The following is a 21,909-nucleotide window of genomic DNA, read 5'->3' as shown; positions in this document are numbered from 1 at the left end:
TTTTTCTTTCAAATGTTTCTATTTTTATTTTGGTAATTACCTTTTTATTGCTACGGGTAATAGTAAAATTAAATATAGAAACTAAAAATATGAGTAGTTTTGTGTTAAAAGGAAAATATATAGGTGGATTTGAAAAATAATCTAATGGTCCATATAAAAAGTGTAGATTAATTTTCTTACTGTACTGGGAGCAGAAGAAGATCATGACTATACATATATTTGAAAAATGATCGTTAAATATAAAAGATGTGGATTAAGTCAAATTAACCCTAACAAAAAATTTCTTAAAATTTAAAATTATCATTAAAAAAAATATCACAGATAAAAGAAGATTTTGTATATATTAATAATAAATGGAGGCAGAGGTTTTAAACTCTCTTTTCAAATTCCTTTCTAACACAATTAGGCCCATTCAAATAAAGATGGAACGAGGCGGCGGGCCTAGAATAGACTACACATCTATATTTTTTCCTATCCTTCACTCTCTCTCACCTAGGGCACACAGATTCACGAATCAGATTGCCCTAACAGCCTTCGACAGGCGGCTTTGTAATCGAAGATACAGTTGGGCCGATCGGAGAACTAGCTCCACTATTTCCGTCACCGACTACGGCACCGTAGGGGACGGCCTCCAATACCACACCCGCCACATCCATGACGCCATCAACGCCTGTTATGCGGCCGCCAAAATATCAACTACCACCACCATCTTCAAGCGTGAGTGCTGTATTTGTATTCGACCCTAATTTTATTTTTTTCAGATTTTGAAACTGTAACAGCGGCGACAACAGATGTTGGGAAATCTTAGATGAAGATTTTGAAGAGGAGAGAGAGGAGGAAAAAAAAAATAAATAAATTATGTGGTGAATTCTCTCTCCCCCCATCTTTGCCAGTGATTGTCGAAGAAGGATTTCTACTGTTTCAATGGCATTCACGTCTTTTTCCTATAATACAACTATCTCTCAATTTTGCTTCAATTATTCTGTGTTGAAACCAACACAACTGTCCTTCAAACAATAACATTAGGCTTCTCACCTCTTTGAATCATCACTTCAACTATTTCTACTGTTTCTGCAACCATCCCTTCCTCACAAAGCGCATCCACCAATATAGCGAAGGTTATTACATTCGGTTTGATTCATTCAATAGTCTTGTAGCCTCCTTCCACTGGTTTGAATTGTGTAGGCGGGAGTTGTAATTCCCTCCCCGAGAGAGGAAAGGCTTGTTGGTCTACCAACGGTTACTGTTCAAGTTATGGGAGAAATGTTAATGATTCTATCTGAAAGAACAGTGGTGATGATGGTGGTGCCATAGATACTAATGTTGATAGATTCTTAGTGCATAGAGGCTACAAATATTGAATGAAATGGTGAACTGAAAAATCAAACCTTTACTATATTGGTGGATGCACTTTGAAATGTAGGGAAGGTTGCAGAAGCAATAGAAATAGTTGAAGTGATTATTCAAAGAGGCGAGCAGCCTAATTCACCAATTGATGGATATTGTTTACAAAGCAAATTTCATAGACAGTTGATTTGATAGTTGGTATGAGTTGTGCACCTGATGTTAAGAGCTATAACAACTTGATTGATGGATATATTGTAAGAAGAGAAGAATGGCGGAGGCTCCCAAGGCTTTTTTCAAGAAATTTCTGAGATGGGATTGGTTCCTAATGCTGTTACTTACACCACTCTTATAGGTTGTTTCTGCCATGAATGAAAACCTCTAGTTGCTCTCATGCCCAACATCCTTTTCGAGGGATGGAAGAAAGGGGACTATATCCTAATATAAGGTCCTCATTGAAGCTGGAGACATTAAAGCTGCAAGACCCTTCTTGGTTAGCTCTCATTATAATGTTAATATGAATGATGAAGGCCTATCTTGGTTTGCCAAATTCAGAGTATTCTTTAAGCAATGCTATTTTGGTTCTGAGAATTGGCATGTTTGATAATAATGGTAAAGCAATAACACGGTTAGCGGATAGGATTGCTAATTTCATCATGTGCTTAGTGTTTGCAATCTTTGTCGTCGAAAAGACTAAATAATGGAGGCCATTTTCATATGGGTACTCATCCTCTTCTTTTGGCTGGCTGTGTGTGCTTTGTGCGATCGGGTTTCCACCCTGCCATGTCCATGTCATGAATTGAAAATCCTTATCTTATTAATGAAGAGCAGTTCTTATTGAAAGTTTCTTTTCCCGGGAGATTGTTGCGGATATCCATCTTCATGCTGGGCTTTTTTTCTGAATGGGGTTCATTTTCACTTAAATCAGCTTACCACGTGGCGTTTAAGCTCTTTGTGCAGCCGCAAGCTCATGATCCGACAGTTTTACTGCGTCGGAGTTGCCGGAGACTCATCTGGCATGGCACTCTCCCGGCAAAAATAAAGCATTTCCGGTGTTGTGCTGCCCACTCGTGTGGCGCTCATAAAAAGAGGTTTATGTTTGGATGCTGTTTGTCCTTGCTGTGGGGGAGGTAGTGAGTCTGTGGAACATCTCCTTCTCCTTCTGGAAGGCCTCTTTTCTTTGCAAGGGAGCTTTCCCGAATGCGTTTCGATTTTGCACTGCGTGCATGCCAGAGTCTACTTTGAGTCTACTTTCTTTTCATATATGATGTATATAATGAGCGGAGAAAGAGAAGGTGTCATGTTGGGATGTCAAGTGTGAAACACTTTCTGTCCAATTAATAAATGTAACTGTTGAGTGGTGATTGTTGCTACAACTTTTGCTACTCTACAAATATGTGTTGTGTTTGCATGTATTTCTTTTATAAATAAATATAATTTGCATGTTCGCTCATTTTTCATAATACATTTGAGTGCATATCTTAATCACATCATTTGGCAATAAATATTTTTAATTATTGGAAAATCGATGTAGTTCATCGTACTTCTGACCAAACAGTGCAACTAAGATAAATTCGTGTTTTTAGGCCTCAAACAAAACCTGTTGCGTGATATGGAAAGTATACGGAAGTATAAAATCCTGCTGCTGTTTTTTCCTCCACTTTCTCAGCAACCAACCCCTATATCCTAACCTTCACATTCAAAAAATATCAAAGAGAGAAGCATTTTCATATAAACTACACATTTTTATAGGCAAATTTTTTTATTTATGTGATGAAGAGAATTCTGATCACTAATAAGTAGTTCTCTTGACTCAATAGGTAGTTCTATTTTGTCCTTTGGAAACAATTGTCAATTTTTGTCCTCTTTGTTTTTTCCTTACAAATGTCCACTAGCATTTTTTTTTTCTCTTGCGGTCACTCGTATAAATTCGTTGGCGCTTGCCAATTTATATGGATAATCCAATCATGGTACCACATATGTACCTTACTAAACACCTAGTATACTTTTCTTCCACGTTTGTTGGACAAGAAGTTATTGGAATGTTCAATTGGGCTCACTTAAAAGATAATATCTTAAAATAATTATGATCGGATGATCGGATTATTATACTCGATAACTTCGTAGATTGTTTATGATTAAATTTATATTATAATTCGCAGTATTGATCGCAATCACAGTGTAATAGATTCAGAATAAATTCAGTATAAATTAAATTCGCGAACTATGATTCATATTTAATTTTGTTATTAAATGAATATTCAATGTGATCACCTGATCTCAAAATTTTAATATTTTATTTAAAAAAAATAATAATACCAAGAGAGATTAGCAAATCATTGATAAAAAAAAAAAAAAAAAAAAAAAAGAAAAAAAAAAGAAAAGAAGAAGAAGCTAGAGAAGAAAAATAATATATATATATATATATATATATATATATATATATATATATATATATATATATAATAGAAAGTAGGTATTTAAAAGAGAGACAAAATAGAATATATTGTGTAGAATAATAATAATGATAAAAAAATATTTTAATAATGCTTAGTAAAATTTATATTATAGCAATATATAATATATTTATATTCAATTTGTATAGTTATCGGATCACCGAATTGCCGGATTGAATGTTGTAATTTATATCTTATTTATTATCCATTGACATGTTTGATGTCAAACTTAGTTGGAATTTAATGTTTTTCTCTTTATCAATTTGTTGTCAAGATCCAAGTCAAAGTCAAATTTTGCTAAACAATTAGAGTTCAAACTCCACGAGCAACATTAAAACTCTCAAAAAATGTTGTGTCAAACTCTATTTCAAAGTCAAAATTGACTAAACGAGGCAATCAAGTTCGAATTGGATAGCCGATGATGTGCACAGTCCTCCCTTTCCTAATTTACCTTGAAAAATATCAATTTTGATGTAAAAAAAAAAGTTCAATTATGTGTATGAAAATGGTATATATGTGTATACATAGAAAGGGACTAGAGAGGGATGCGTGTCTTACTAAATGACTTGTGACTACAATGCGTGCCGGCCACATGTTTAAGTTGGCACTCGGCAATTTATGTGAATAATCCAAGACTACGTATTTTTCATCTAGGTAAGGCTTTATGTAGGATAGCTCTACAGAACTAAGTGTGGCCACATATGGGTAAAAGTACCAAAAGAATGGTGTTATTATTGTTCAAGGGAACTTTCAACTTTTCCTTTTTCAATCACATATTCTTTCATGCTTAGGTTAGGTTCTCTTTCTTTCATTTTTGTATTTTTCATCATCAAGGTTAGTTTGAATTTCATGGTTTTCAATTTACCAATTTTGCCATACATCAAACTCTTTCAAGAAACTAGTTTAGTTCAAGATCACGAAATTATATTCAATTTAAGTTTGATCATACAACATTATTTCTTCCTCGCTGTCAAATCCCACTTCAAAGTCAAAATTGGTTAAACGTCCAAGTCAATTATGTTCAAGTTCAAATATTCATACAATTTTATTTCTTGCAAGCAAATACTTGCTAGCATTTTCTTTTAATCAACTTTGGTGTCATAAAATGAGATGTAAGAAAAAAACTTCTTTGCGTTTGTTGCATTGTGCAATGGGCACATTCAACCGTTAATTATTGTGCGTGTATTGTAGGTATAGATAATTCGAATGCGCTCGTTACACGGTATAACGGGTGTAACAAATTTTTTCTCCAAATCTAAGTCTAAATTGACCGGACAAATAGAGCTCAAGCTCAACCACTGATATTCCAATCAAGTCCGATCACTCTAATTTAGGTCAAAATTGACCATATAAATGGAGTTCAAACTCGACCACTAATATTCAAACTCGGTTTGATCATGCAAATAAAGTTATATCTTTCTTGGTCACCATGCGTATGAAAATGATATGCTTGTGTACTGTGTCATACACATAATAGAGAGGGACTAGAAAGGGAGAGACATTTCACTAAATACTCGCCATAGTTGCTGGCCACAGTATAACTTGGCTTGGCAGACTCGCAGTACTAAACTACTCTTTTAAGTGGATACTCCAAGAATACGTCATATCGGAAGGCCTATAAATGATGGGCCTGCTGAAAGCGAATAACACCAGACTACGAAACTTCGCCGGCAGTTTCTTTGAGGGCCCACATATTATATATATATATGTGTGTGTGTGTGAATATGGATACTGATTCCGACAAGCCTTTGACTGGGAGCCAAGAATGTTGGCTACGTTTTTTCCTTTAAAACTCGTCCATGTATTTTCCCATTTTGGATTTGCCACGTGGCAGAAGTGGGTCCAGACATGCATGGTGGGAAAATATGCACTGCCCGTAGGGAATTATTCTCTTTCGAATACACACTTTGCCGGCTTTACTTCTCCGCTCATGTTCTAAGTCGCATAGAGTCTGAGAGTGAGAGTGAATTAAAAAACGAGAGTGAGAGTAATAAAATTAAATTATAAAATAATGAGGATTTGAGTCAGAGTATGTTCGAAGTGTGAGAGCGAAAATACGTTCAGAACGTGAGAGCGACACTTATTAAAAAGGATTGTATAACTTAACTCATGCTTAGATGACTAGTGATCAATTTATTACAATAATGACCCTATTGTAATTGTGTAATTACTATAGTCATGGTTGGCGGCAGGTGGTGGCAGCATAGGCGGAGGCAGGTGGATGTGGTAGGATTAGGGTATTGAAGATTTGGAATATCAATATATGTTGAAACTTGAAATCAAAATAGGTCTGCACGAATGTGTCATGTGTGAATATGATATAGGGTAAAGTGTTTAAAAAAAAAAAAAAAAAAAAAAAAAAAAAAAAAAAAACCAACTTTAAACTATTGTCCTTTTATAAATAATTGTTGTAACGATGATTAATTTGTTACAATTAAGGACAAATTCATCACAAAAGGTTATTTTGCCTTTTCTTATTAAAATTTTCATTTCTTATTAAATTATTTTTATTATATTTTCTCTTATTCAAAAATTAATTATACCATTTACCTTAATTTTATAATTATTATCAATTTATCATAAAAATAGAAAATAATAAATAGATTAGTAGCTACCATTTTTTAAAATGATTAACTTATTATAATAAAACTTATTATACTCACTTTAAAAAATACATTCTTTTTCATACAATATTAATGCAAAATTAATAAATTATGTAAATAAAATATCTTCTTTTTTATGCAAAATTAATAAATTACGTAAATAAAAAATATCTTCTTTTTATGCAATATTAATAAATTACGTAAATAAAAAATATCTTTTTTTTTTATGCAATATTAATAAATTACATAAATAAAAAATTTCTTCTTTTTTATGTAATATATTCATTCAAAATTAAGAAATTACTTAAATTATTTCCAAATTTTCTACTTCAGATTTTTATTTAAAGTATTAACTTCAAAATTAAAGGCAAAATTATACAAATTTAATGGAGAATGTTTCATCAAATCAGTATAAATTTTTTTCATAATTTATTTTAACAAGAAAAATAGATTAAGTGTAATTCAATAAGAAATGGTAATATAGTCATTTGACTCATTTAATGGCAATGGGGTCATTTTGCAACTAAATTTGATAGTTCAGAGGGTTATATGCACAAAAGCTATTTCAGAGGGTTATTTGTAAATTTGAACATAGTTCATGGGAGTTTTTTACACTTTACCCTATAATATATATATATATATACACACACACATAAGTAGGTATAACAATTATAAGTTTATCAATTGTAACTATTTGTAGCTATTGTGATCTCAAGACCAAAAAAAAATAACTAAGAGTATGTGTACATGTGTGAGTGTTGCTGAAGTAAACATATACATGATAAATATGGGTACGTAAGGCGGCTGCTATACATTGTAAACCCTAACCCTTATATCTATTAACAAAAGCAAATCTAAACAATATATATATATATATATATATATATATATATGTAAACCCTAACCCTTATATCTATTAACAAAAGCAAATCTAAACAATATATATATATATATATATATATATATATATATATATATATATATATATATAATATTCAGCTCATTATACTCCCAACATATTCATAAACAGTATTTGTAAATATACTCTTTTATCAATGCATTGATATCGAAATCGAGTTCTAACATGCAATCTTATTTTTGTGCATACTTGGTACGATAAATCTTTTCTATTACAATAATTAATATTGGTGTCCACAGTTCACATGTGGTTGTTCTTTGCGACCTGACTTTGACATTAAGTGAGACTTGTTCAGCTATTCAACCATATCAAATTTTGCTTCAACGATCAAAATTGACTAAGGTTATGTTCCGTTATATGGAATTAAAGACTTAGAATTAGAATGATGAAATTTAAAAAAAAAAAAACAACTAAGAAAATTAATTGAACCAAATTTTTTTCAAATTCCACCCATTCTAATTCTAAAACTCTAATTTCATGCAGCCAAACACACTCTAAATGAATGAGTTTAACCTCAAGCAATAATATTCGAGTTGTGTTCGATGAAGCAATAAATACTTGCTATGACATATATATATATATATATATATATATATATATATATATATATATATATTTTAATTATGAAAATTATGGCCTGAAATGAATATCTTTTAATTGGTTAATACTAGTTACGTTGGACAATGAAAAGTAATGATATTTCAAATATATACTATTATATTTGTATTTTGATATAAAATTTGAAATCTTTTTAAATTTGAGATCTTTTTAAATTGACGGCCTACGTGACCGCCTTATCCCAAGTTGAGTTTGATATAGCAATAAAGATATATTTTTCTTAAAAACCTCATGCCTATGAAAATCATACGAGCAAGTGTGTCCTTGGTGGGCACATGTATAAGTTGGCACTTGGCAATTTATGTGGATAATTCCAACAATAAGTACCACATCTGTACGTTACTATACTATATTTTTATTTTCTTCCACTCTTGTAGGACTACAAATGAATGGAATGTACATCCAATTCGGCTCACTTAAATGTTAAAACTAAACCCGAACTTTTTTTGGATTTGTAATTTCAGGGGGTAAAATTGAAATTTCATAGGTATATAATTGCAAAAAGGGCCTCCAAATGCATTGGGTCCGTCTTTGCTTATGATTTTGCCCTTTCAACTCATGAAGATAAAAAATGTCTGTAAACGCGCTCTTTACTATAGCTAGTCTTGTGATTGGTCCGAATGAATCCAAAAGAAAAATATATGATCTAATTCGATTCAATAATTTGATGAATTATTTATGATTAAATTTATATTTAATTTTGTTATTAATTGGATATTTGATTCGAAAAATGTAATATTTTATTCTAAAAAAAATTTAATAAGTAGAGGGAGTAGCAAAACATAGGGGGAAAAAAAAAAGATAGAAGGAGAGAAGAAAATTAATATATATATATATATATATATATATATATATATATAAATAGTAGAAAAGTAGGTATCTAACTTTTTATTAAAGAAAAATAGAATAAAGAGAGACAAAATAGGGAGTGGGAAAAAGAAAAAAATAATAATAATGACAAAATTTCATTTTAATGATATGTAAATTTTATATATTATAACATCAAATAATATATTTATACTATATTATATATTATATTGGTTTAGAATATTATTGGATTAGATCGACCATAAACCATATCTGATTTGTATTGCTAACGAAGTATCGGATTGAATGTTTTAATTCATATTCTATTTATTGGTTTGGATTCGGATCAAACCCGATCCATTTACAAGTCTAACTATAACTCATTGATCATCAAAGGTTGTTCAAATTTGATGTCTTTCTCTTTTATCTATTTTGTTGTCTAAGATTTAATTTAACCTTTTACTAAACAAGAAGAGTTCAAGTTCAAGGAGTAATATTCAAGTCTATAAAAAAAAATTCTCTTGATCAATCTTGGTGTCAAACTCTATTTTATAGTCGGAGTCAAAATTGGCTAAACAAGCCAATCGGATTCGAGTTCAATAGCAATATCCGGGTTGAATTCTAATATGCATGCAATTTAATTTCTTGTGAATTAATAGGGAGTAGAGAGGGATTAAAATCCTCTCCGACGCAACAGTATATTTGTCCGAGTCAGTGAGAAAAAAGTTGTGATGCACCTTAGGAAAATATTGGAATGCAAGGCCAAATATCACAATATTTTCCTAAGGTGCATGGTCCATGTGCGGATTTAGGAATTATTATTGGGGCGGGCTAATTTATTTTGGGTTGGATAATATCAGTAATTTTTTTTTTTTTTTTTTTTTTTTAGCTGGACTAAAATTACTTAAAAAATAAAAAAATTGGGATGGACTTGAACCTACCAAAACACACACATGGATCCATCTTTAAATATATCCGAACTTATTTTCATCAGCTGAAATAGATGCACTATTGTGCCGGAAAGGATTTTTATCCGACTGAAATGAAATGACATATGAATACCATGCTTGTTGGCCACATGTATCTGTCGGCACTAGGCAATTTATGTGAATAATCCAAGAATATTTATCATCTAGGAAAGGCTTTATGTAGGATAGTTAGGGGTGAGTAAAGAATCCGTTAATCCGCCAATCCGGTCGGAACCAATCCGATCCGTGTGGTTCGGTTCGGTTTTCAGATCTCATGATTCGGTGATGGTTTGAAAAATTTGCAATCTGGTATTCGCAATTCGGTTAACGGATTGGATCCTGAAAAAACCGATCCGAACCGAACCGTTGCCTATTAATATAATATATATATATATATATATATATATATATATATATATATATATATATACACACACACACACAATATTAAATATACTTATTACTTACCACCGTATTTTGTTTTTTATTTTATTCATTTTCTTTTAAGTTAACCCTATCTTACTCTCATATCATTTCATTACACTTCAGCCGCGCCTCCGTCCCTGAGCCTCTTCTCTTCAGTCTTCTCTCTTCACCCTCTTCTCTTCGCCTTTGTGACTCTCTCTTCAATCTTCACTCTTCGCCTCTGTCTTCCTCCTCTTATATATATATATATCATCGTTGAGATCTATATCTGTGTATAATAAGCCGATGTTTTGAAATATAAGAATGAAGGAAGCATGGTAAAGTGCACAGAGAATGAAGGGTCATCATGTCTCCCCCTCTGATGCTTGTAGCTTTTTGATTTGGGGGCCTGGATCAGACCTACATCTATATTTATTTTTTTGTTTTGCTATAAATCTTTTATACTTTCCGGAAAAAAAAAATATATGCTAGTAAAGTCTTATTATATCATTTTTTGTATTTTCTTGTATCATGTTCCTTGGTTAATTAATTTTGTTTTGTTCGTTTGATATAGATTTTCTATTAACAAGCACTGTTGGGTGTTCTAAATCTTTATCATCTTGGTGACTCTTGTTATTCCTTGTTTTGATTTTTCCAGATCTGAATTCGTTTCTTTGATATATTTAGTTCCTTGTTTTGATTTTTCCATATTTGACTTTGTTTTGATTTTTCCAAATCTGAATTCCTTTCTTCCGTATATTTAGTTTTTATTTTGGGTTCAGATATAATATTGTTTTGGAGATCTAATATCGTAGTAAGTTAAATGATAAGATTTAAGTTTGTTTTATGCCCAATCTGTGGAAACCGATCTGGTCCGATCCGTGAAGTAACGGATCGGTTTGGTTCGGATTGAAGGCCTCCACGGATCGGTTCGGTTTCAATTTTCACCAATCTGCGGGGACCGGTTCGGTTTGAACTTTATCCCCAAACTGATCCAATCCGAACTGTGATCAGGCCTAAGGATAGCTCTATAATACTCATGTGGCCACATATGGTAACGTACCGAGGGCTGGTTTGGTGCGCAAGAATAAAAAGAAATGGAATGAAAATGAAATTAAGAATGAAATGGAATGGGAATGATGATTCTCATTCTTTTGTTTGGTTGCAAATAATAGAATGTGTAAAAATAAAATTATAATTTCCATTTACTTGTTTAGTTGGACTAAAATTTGAAATGGAATGAATTTATATTGTTTTATCTTTATCATCATTTATATTGTTTTCTCCGAATTACCTTTATCATTAATAAAAAAAAAAATTTAACTAAAAAATTAACATCAAAATTTTTTTAATCCAGTGGTTAGAAAGAGGTATGTAAGAAGGAAATTGGGGTAAGAGATAAAGAGAGAAAGTAGAGAGAAGAAAGAAACTGGGCAAGTGAGGTGTTGGAGATTAGGCGAGAAAAGGCAATGGGGAGAAGGAAGCGATCGAAAAAGGGTGAGGACGAATCCGATCTGATCAGCGGCAACGAACGGCGGTGATTTGATCAGCGGTGATGAACGACCCTCTTCCCAAGTTGGTTTCAGCAATTCTTTCACAAAATCAATGAGAAAATCACGAAAAAGCTTCAGTGCTTTTGGATCCTGTTCACTGTTTGCTTCACTCAGATCTACTTTTGATTTTTTGTTGTGTCTTGATATCCATCACTTTGAAGTTCAAGATCAATATTATGTTTGTTAGACAATGGGTTGGGTGTTCTTGTATGTTTCACTGTCTACAGAAGAGATGATGATGCCGACGGTGGGTTTGATAAAGGAGACGATGATGCCGGCGTGGGTTTGTAATTTGTTAGGTTTTATTTTTTAATATTTTTTTTAGTTTGTATTTTTTAAAAGTAGGAATGAAATGGTCATTTGAAAAGGTAGAATAATTTTGATGGAATAACCATTCTCCAAGAATAGTGGAGAATGACAATTCCAAGTTTAAAATTGGGCACCAAATACAAGAATGAAATAAAAATTATTCCATTCCATTGCACCAAACTAACCCTAAAATAATGGTGTTGTGATTATTCAAGGGAGCTTTCAACTTTTCCTTTTTCAATCTCATATTCTTTCATGCTTAATGTAAGACCACAAGTGAAAGGAATGTTAAGTTAGGCTTAATTAAAATTTAACTTAAAGCTTTTATTTTCATTTCCATTTTCATTTATTTATTTTTATTATTATTATATTTTATCATCAAGACTAATTTGAATTTCATGATTTTTTTTTTGGTAAATTATACGCACTTCTCTCATGGTTTGCCATAATACAGGGACATCTCCTATGATTTAGAAAATTACTCGAACCTCTTTTAAAAATGAAACTAATTTATACGGACTTCCCTTCCGTATGACAGATCGTCAAATGCACTAACAGACAAGTCTAATTTACTGAAATGTTCACATATTGTGAAGCAACAGTTATGTTATAAAATGGTAGGGATAAAAGTATTATGGACATTTTAATTAATTAAGTAAATTACATCAACAAAATTCGTTATTGAATGGCGATGACTTTCATAGAAGTGAGATCCGTGTTGGTTAGTTTTATTTTTATGAAAAATTCGAATAATATCCTAAATCATATGAGAGATTAGTGTAATTATGTCAAATCATAGAAGAGATCAGTGTAATTTAGCTTTTTCTTTTTATCAATTTTGGCATGCATCAAACTCTTTTGAGAAACGATTTAAGTTTTAAGATCGAGAAATTATATTCAATCTGAGTTCGAACACGCAACATTATTTTTTATAAACAAATACTTGGTGTCAAATCCTACTTCAAAATCAAAATTGACTAAACGTACAAGTCAATCCGGTTCAAGTTCCAATATGCATACAATCTTATTTCTTGCAAATAAATACTTGCTATGATTACTTTCTCTCTTAATCAATTTTAGTGTTAAAAATTCATATCTAGGTTAAAATTGACTAAACTAATAGAGTTCAAGCTTAACCACTAATATTCAAATCGAATCCGATCACTCCGATTTAAGTCAAAATTAATTCCAATAGAGTTCAAGCTCGACCACTAATATTCAAACCGGGTTGGATCACACAAATATAGTTATATTATTCTTGAGCACCCGTATCTGTGAAAATGATATGCTTATACGTGTGTGTCAATATAGGGAGAGACTAGAGAGAGAGAGAGAGAGAGAGAGAGATTCATAACTCACAATGCTTGCTGGCCACAGGTATTTTAACTTGGCAGTTTAAGCGGATGCTCCAAGAATACTTCATCTGGGAAGGCCCATATGTGATGGGCCTGTTGAAAGCGAATGGCACCAGACTACGAAACTTCGCCTGATGTTTCTTTGAGGGCCCACATATTATAGTATATCATATATATATATATATATGGATATGGATACTGAATCGGACATGCCTTTGACTGGGAGCCAAGAACGTTAGCTACGTCTTTTTCTCTTTAAAACTCGTCCATGCGTTTTCCCATTTTGGATTTTCCACGTGGCAGAAGTGGGTCCGGACCTGTATGGTGGGAGAATATGCACTGCCCCGTAGCGAATTATTCTGTTTCGAGATGCGAATATACTTTACCTGCTTTACGCATCCCCTCATGCTCAGCTGGGTACTGATTTACAATAATGACCCTATTGTAATTGTGTAATTACTGTATTCATGGGTGGCGGCCGGCGGCGGCGGCGGGGGCGGGGACGGAGGCAGGTGGATGTGGCGGACAGGATTTGGGTATTGAAGATTTTGAACATTAGTGTGTGTTGAAATCAAAATAGGTCTGCTTGTATGTGTGTATATACATAATTATGTGTATGTAAATAAGTATATATACATGGTATATATTTAAATTTTACACTTTTCAAATGTTATTCATTTCGAAGATAACTCTACACAGTTAAAAATGTATGTTGAATATTTGAATAATTTTTTCTATTCGGAATTTTGAATAATTTTTTCTTGGTTTGACGTTGTAGGAACACATCAGAAACACTTATAGAATAGGAGTTAAAAGTTTTTTGGTTTCAAATATATTGGTTTAAAATTTAAAAAACTAAAAATAACAAACATCTTACCTATGCTCCAAATTAATGACATAGATTATGATATAAAAATAAAATGAACAAAATTTATTTTTATAATTATTTTTTTTCCAGATCAAATTCCGGTGTCGTCTTATCAACAAAAAAACTCAAAATTTCTTATTTTGTTGATATGAACATTTCAATTTATAAATGTAAATCTCGTATCTATGAAAAAGAATATTCCTCAAACTCATAAAGAAAAAAAAAAAAAAAAATGAATTAGACAAAATAATAGCAATAATAAGGTTCATTGATATTCTTGAAATAGTAGTTGCTACCACACACCATTATACTCAACTCAAATCCAAGTGTCGCCTAATTAACAAAGGATTCAAAATTCCTTATTATGTTCATCATTTGGACCTTTCAATTCATAAACATAGATCTCATACCTATGAATGGAAATATTCCTAAAACGCACAAAGAAAAAAAGAAAGTGAATTAGACAAAAAAAAAAAAAAAAATCCAAACAAACAATTGCAATAATTGGATTCATTGATATTCTTGATATAGTAGATGCCACCACACATATCATTATACTCAGTTCAAATTCAAGTGTAGCTTAATTAACAAAAGGTTTGTAAATTCCTTATTCCATAGATTATTCCGTAACTTTTAGTATATAACGTAAATCTCGAATTTATGAATAGATATATTTATAACAATGACAAAGAAAAAAGAACATGTAAGTTTGACAAAAATAATAATAATTTATAATAATAATAATTACAATAATCGTGTACATTGATATTTCTAATATAACAAATGCTATCGCTGCAACCATACTTAATTTGATAAAATTGTTTGATGTTAAACAATTTTATCAGTAATAGTAATAATAATAATAATAATAAGAAGAATAAGAATAATAATTGTGTACATTGATATTCCTAATATAACAAATGCTATCCACGTGCAAGCATACTTAATTTGATAAAATTGTTTGATGTCAAAGGATTCCCATTTGATTTCTAATGGGGGAATATTAAACAAACACGAGCAAAATACGCATAGACATAGTTTTCTTTTGCGTATTTCTATCATATTTGTGTCATGACGAGGGGTCTTCACTTGTCAGTCAAAGCCATCTACCTTACCATTTACGTAATTTAAAAAAAAAAAAACAAAACACAGAGAGAAAAAAAGGCAAGGGTACTATCGGTAGTTCACAGTTGCTCAAATGAGCAAGCGTCTGCTTTAAAAGTCCTCCATTTCTCACTTGTTGCTTAAGCTTAAGCAACTGAAAGAAAAAGGCAGAGAGGAGACTCTAGAGAGAGCAAACAAGAGAGAGGCGTTTGTAAGCGATCTGATCTCTTCAACTAAGCAAGGTAACTTTTTATATTTGCACCAATGTCTCTTAAACTTAAACATTTTTTTTTTTTTTTTTTTTGCATTTTTTAGGTTGTGTTTTTTGGTTGTCCGTTTTTTTCTTTTTTCTCTGATTAATTACATGAAGCAAGAAATGATCGTTAATAAGCAATAATAATTGATGGGTATTTGTTCAAACACTTGTTTAAGGGAAAATTTGTTGTGGGTTTGTGTTGGATTCTAAAAAAAAAAATTATTTTGGTTACCATTAATTTGTTTGCAGAATTTCTTTTTAGTTATTTACTGTTTTCCATGTCTGAAATGCTTTAATTGTACTGCAATTTTGTTAGTGTTTTGTTCATGAATCAGTCGATCTGAAGTTCATTTTTTTGATTAAAAAAAAATCTAGTCATGTTCGGATTCAATCAGTTTTTAATTCTGCTTCAGATTCGTTCATACTATGTTGTCCTTTTGGTCAGAAGGAAAGTAAAGGATTTTCCAGGGAAAATTTTGAATTCGATTTTCCATGTAGTGCTTATTATATTTTTTGCCTTTTTCTTCCTGGAAGTTATTCTAGGAATTTGATGACTTTGTTTGAAGTGGTTTCCTAAGTGGGAATTGTGATACTGTCTGGAATTTGATGATTTTGTATAAAATTCAGGAAATTGTCTTTCTGTGAGTTTGTTATATCTATATATTAAAACGAGTGAGTTTGAACTCGATTTGATTTGATCCAAGAAATTGAATAATTTTCAAATGTTTATATAAAAGATTGGCTGTTGAAGTAGTCCATCTAATCCATTTTGTTAAAATTTAAATCAAAGTTATTAAATTTAAGTTTAAACCACACTACTCAAATCATCAATCCGAATTGAGCCTAACTTTTTACATCTCAACTTTCATGTTTGATTAAGTGTAATCAAAATAAAGCTCTATAGTTTTTAGATTTAGTTCTTTCTAATTCTATATTTAAATTTGTGAGTCGATTCTCTTGTCTAATCGTTGGTTTGTTTGTATAGTTTGCATATCGTATTAATTCCTTAATTCTTTTGTTTTTCAGCTTGCTCTTTTTTGGATATCTGCAAGAGGAAGTTCAATCCTTTCTTCTTCTTTATCTCTTTCACAGTAACAACCCATACATGGATTCATTTCCGGAATTGGAATCAGAGGAGTACTCTAGGAAGCCACTCGGAATCCGATTCCTAGAGTACAGAAAGAAATCCGCCCTCTCTTTCAAAGCACACCAAGCGATCGTCCTAATTGTAACATTTCTTGCATACACAAGCTACCATACCACTCGAAAGACTACAAGCATTGTCAAAAGTTCCCTTGATCCGCAATCACCAAATGTGGGCTTGAAGCTCTTCTCATGGCAAAGAACCTACGCTAAAGAACCGTCTGAAAGCAACAGAGTCTCATGGGTGCTTGGAAGTGGTTGGGCGCCCTTTAACAGTTTCGATGGCACAGCCTTGCTCGGTGAACTTGATGTGGCTTTCCTTTCCGTGTATGCAGTTGGAATGTACTTCTCGGGACATTTGGGTGACAGAATGGATCTTAGAATTTTTCTAACAGTGGGAATGGTGGGAACTGGTTTGTTCACTTCACTCTTTGGACTTGGGTACTTTGCAAACATCCATCTTTTCTATTATTACTTAATAGTCCAGATGTTTGCGGGTTTGTTGCAATCCACTGGATGGCCTTCCGTTGTTGCTGTGGTTGGGAACTGGTTCGGGAAGAAAAAGAGAGGGCTCGTGATGGGGATTTGGAATGCTCATACATCTGTCGGAAACATCACTGGTTCTTTGATTGCTTCGGCTCTATTGAAGTATGGATGGGGTTGGTCCATGGTTGTTCCCGGTCTCATTATTGCTTTGTTTGGTTTGGTGGTTTTGTTTTTCTTGCCGGTCAGTCCCAATTCCGTTGGAGCTGATAGAGATGAAGATGAATTAGACTCTCCAAAGAAAAGTGGAGAGAGAATAACCGAACCTTTGTTGAAACCGGAGACAGATAAGGAGGAAGCTGTGGGGTTTGTAGAAGCATGGAAAATTCCCGGGGTTGCTCCTTTTGCTCTTTGCCTCTTCTTTGCTAAATTGGTTGCTTATACATTTCTCTATTGGCTTCCTTTCTACATTAGCCACACAGGTACATTAACGTTTCCGAACTGTTTTATTCTGCTTTTATTTGTATTAATTTTGTTAGTCGTCTCTTTTTCAATTATGAAAATGTGTTCTTAGTTTCGTTTGTTATATCTTTGATGTTGCAGCTATAGATGGCAAGTACTTATCTGATGAGGCAGCTGGGAACTTATCTACATTGTTTGACGTCGGAGGTGTGGTCGGAGGAATCCTTGCAGGCCACATTTCTGATCACCTGGATGCCAGAGCTATAACAGCTGCAAGCTTCATGTACTGTTCCATCCCTGCTCTCTACTTGTACAGAAGCTACGGACACATCTCTTTGCCCCTAAACATCATTTTCATGCTAATCACTGGCATGTTTGTGAACGGGCCTTATGCTCTTATAACAACAGCGGTCTCAGCTGACCTTGGGACACACAGCTCACTGAAAGGCAACTCACGCGCACTAGCAACTGTGACAGCAATTATAGACGGAACAGGCTCTATTGGAGCTGCTATTGGACCATTGGTAACCGGTTACATTTCTAGGAAGAGCTGGAATGGGGTTTTCTCAATGCTAATGGCATCGGCTCTGGTGGCGGGATTGCTTCTAACCAGGCTTGTCGTGGCCGAAGTGGCTGCAAGGTTTCAGAAGTCAAGGTCACAATGTACCCCTTCTTCAAGGCCTCATCCAGCTCCACTTGAAGTTTGATTTCATTCAAGTTGATATAAAGGCTTCCTTTTTAATGCCTGTGTGTAATGCTTCGAGAGTGTTTTTCGAGCTCTAAATCACAGCCCCTCGGTCATTTTTAGATTTAGAGGGGATAGCCCTTTCACACTAAGAAGTTTTTAGCATGGAAGGGAAATTTGTGGGCCAATTGGTTCACATATGTATGTGTACACTTTTAGTATGTATATAGGATAATGAAAATGGTCCAAATGACAGTGGAAGAACATTTTGTGTGTACTTTGGGTGCAGTTTTTGTTGTTTTAATTTTAGTTGCCAAACAAGCAAAACTTGAGTTGACATGAGTTAAATTCTTCACTTATGGTAACTTTCACTTATCATGCTACAAAACAAGATGAGATTAGACCAAATTCTGGGCAGAAGTTGTCCACTGGTAGGGTTTGTGGGACCACAAAGGATTGCAGCAATGTCTCTCTTTTCCCGGGAAAAACAACTTGCTTGTGTTAACCCAATGGAAAATTTGGTTCAAGATTTTAACCTTCGGTAAGAGAAATTGTGGATAGAGAGAATCACTTCAGCTGTTACAAAACTTTTGGATCAGTAAGATTGTTAGACCATGCAATTGCAGCCAAATCACTAAACACACTGTTCTGAAATTCAATGGAAAGTTATTCGACGACATTATATATGATCCTCTGAAGTTTGGTCTTTACACCAAGGGGTGCAAGGCATCAACTCACTTGAAAGTTGAAACACTAATTTCTTGACCCTCCAACTTCTACTTTAGAAAAGTCCAAACATACTTTTTAAGATATCTTTTGCTCTATATATATATATATAAAGATTAAATTTCACTTACTTCCCTTGATATTTATTAATATTCCCAATAGACCTTCTCTACATTTCATAATTCCACTTACTTCACCCGTCAATGATAGTCGTCCAATTTGGCAACAGTAGTATGTTATTTTATCATTGTTCCCATGAAATGTTTGTCATGTCATCCATTAGAAGGGCAAAACTAACATTTTATCAATTTTCTGTTGTTGATGCCAACAAGTTCTGAATCTACTTGCTTCCGTCACGTGCCTAACAATACAACAGCAAGGGAGATCTGTTACATTACCTAGAAATTCAAGAGAGTTAAGTGAAATTATGAAATGAAGTGGGAGTCTATGTAAAATATTTGACAAAACCTTAATAAGAGAGGTAAGTTGTCCAATATTTAAGGGGTTGACCTGAGTGATAATATGGTTAAATAAAAATATAGATAATGCTAAATATGCTATGTTTGGTTGGAGGGAAGGATTAAGCAGGAATGGATGAGAGGAGGGATGAAATAACTTTTTTGTGTTTGGATGGAGGGAAGGGAAAAGAAGGAGGAAGCAAGGAGGGATGCTTTCTATGTTTGTATTTTTCTATCTGCCCAAAAATTGGGAGGAAGAGAAGAGAAAAAGAAATAATAACTAATATAAATATGTATTTTCCATTTCTAACATTCTTAAAATTTTGGGGTGGATATAAGTAATTTTATAATTTTAAATAATTAGGGTATATTAGTAAAAAGAATATAAAAACTCTTTTTCTCTTCCTTTTAACCAAAAAAAAAAAAAAAAAATGTGTCATTTCATCCATCCTTTCTATTTTCCATTTCGTTTAACCAAACGAAAATTGAGAGATACACTTTCCCTTCCCCTCTCTCTTTCATCCAAAAGCCATACATGTAAATAGTGGATGGATGTAACGGATGGGTGCTTGTCTATTTACCCAAAAGTTCAAGTTGTTAGGTAGTGTTGCAAACCCACCCATTTATACCAATCATTCGATGTGAGATAAATGACCCTTGTTATATTCTTTCCCGCCCAAACTCGCAACGCCCTCGGGTCACCTTACCTACCTGGGGTGCTCACCTGGACGCCTTCCGGATCGAGCGTTTGGCGTAATACCGAATCAAGGATTGAGTCTGGCTCTGATACTAAATGTAACGAATGGATACTTGCTCATTTATCTAAAAGCTCAAACTATTGGGTAATGTTGCATACCTATCTATTTATACTTAATTACTTTTCCATTCGAATCTGATGTGGGACAAATGACCCTTGCTACAATGGACCACTAGATAAAACACATGACATGTAATTGTGAGTGTTTAATACCTAATTGCAGCCCAAAAAATAGACAGGCACCAACTAAATGCGGTCTAAGTCAATCACCTGTTAGAAACTGAATGAGCGAAGCAATTGGATACATAAAATTAACTAAACCCACGTATAACAACCACTTTTTTGTTTCTTTTCATATTTTGTCCCTAATAGGAAAAGAACTTCACAGGATACGTCTTCCACCAGATTAGGTCGTCGCAAACTAACAGACAAACAACCCATCTTGATTGCATGGTAGATTAATATATATATTGGTTTAGGTGTTTGGCCCGCAGCAGAGATGGTGCTGTTTCTTTCTCTGTTTGTGTTTTTGGCTTGTTTGTTTGCCTTGTAAATATATATAAAAATATATATATATATATATATATATATATATATATATATATATTTTGCATAACAATATATTTTAAGAAACCCTATTATACTATTCATTATTAGAATGCAAAAAATCAAGGAAATATAAAAAGAAAATTTGATGAGATCCATGCATGCGTTCAACTAATAAAATACTTAGTTGAGTTGTCTATCTCAGTAATATTAAATTTTAATTTATTTATTTAAGAAAATAAAATAAAAAAATTCCTTTTTTTAGCTTAAAGTTTTTACTATGTATATTATCCACAAAAATGCTCTATTAATTAATGAATTTGATGTCTTTATATAATATTGATTAAACTTTGGGGCCTGTTCTTAGTGCCCAGCACACTAAACATTTTCTTTCCAAAAACACAAAAGAAGGAAAAAAATAATAATAATAAATAATAAAAATTAATAAACTTTGGGGCCTGTTCTTAATTCCCAGTATCTTTTGGGATTTATTTTAAAACTGTTTTTCTATAAATAGAGTTAAAAAATAATCATTCCCAGATAATTATCTAGACCAATTTTCGGGTAATTTTCTTTATTGAAAACTATTAATAACTGTTTTAAATAACTAAAACAAATATTCCTGTCAGCCTTTAACAGATGTAATATTTAAAAAGCAAACATATCCTTAATTTTCAAAAGATGCATTCTAAAAGATGCCGATAAGGCCAAGTCTAATGCATAATTTTCAACCTCAACTTAACCTAACACGAGAGAAAATAATAATAAAGATAATAATAATAATAATAATAACATGGATAATTAACTTATCTAAAAATGTTTTGTAAATTGTGACGTCTTTTAAAGTGTAATTTTAAAAAGTTGAGTGTATTTCTAAAAAGTAGTGATTTGGGCAACCAATTCTGATTATTGCGTACTCTCTCTGTCCCAAAATAGTAAGGTACTTTAAAAACTATAACTCACTTGGTACTTTAAGAACTATAACTCACTTGAATACTTCTTCTGTCCCAAAATAGTTGGGTATTTTAGGAGTCACAGTTCCAACTATTTTGGGACAGAGAGAGTATTCAATAACTAAAATTGA

General features: G+C 32.6%; 1 protein-coding gene and 1 pseudogene across 1 annotated transcript; both read left to right on the top strand.

The window, feature by feature from the left end:
• Positions 1-10,442: 10,442 nt before the first annotated feature.
• LOC132272285 (small nucleolar RNA snoR100) lies at positions 10,443-10,548 on the top strand (annotated as a pseudogene).
• A 4,887-nt stretch (positions 10,549-15,435) lies between these two features.
• LOC132268134 (putative glycerol-3-phosphate transporter 1) lies at positions 15,436-18,686 on the top strand. The gene is made up of 3 exons (XM_059768877.1): positions 15,436-15,551; positions 16,592-17,673; positions 17,795-18,686. Exons 2-3 carry the CDS (start codon positions 16,671-16,673, stop codon positions 18,358-18,360), a joined length of 1,569 nt encoding a protein of 522 aa, XP_059624860.1. The 5' UTR covers positions 15,436-15,551; positions 16,592-16,670; the 3' UTR covers positions 18,361-18,686.
• Positions 18,687-21,909: the final 3,223 nt, after the last annotated feature.

Source organism: Cornus florida, unplaced genomic scaffold (assembly GCF_030987335.1).
Source record: "Cornus florida cultivar Cherokee Brave unplaced genomic scaffold, ASM3098733v1 CherokeeBrave_3.0.0_Hap2_Chr08, whole genome shotgun sequence".
NCBI lineage: Eukaryota > Viridiplantae > Streptophyta > Magnoliopsida > Cornales > Cornaceae > Cornus > Cornus florida.
This window is presented reverse-complemented; position numbering and strand designations above follow the sequence as displayed.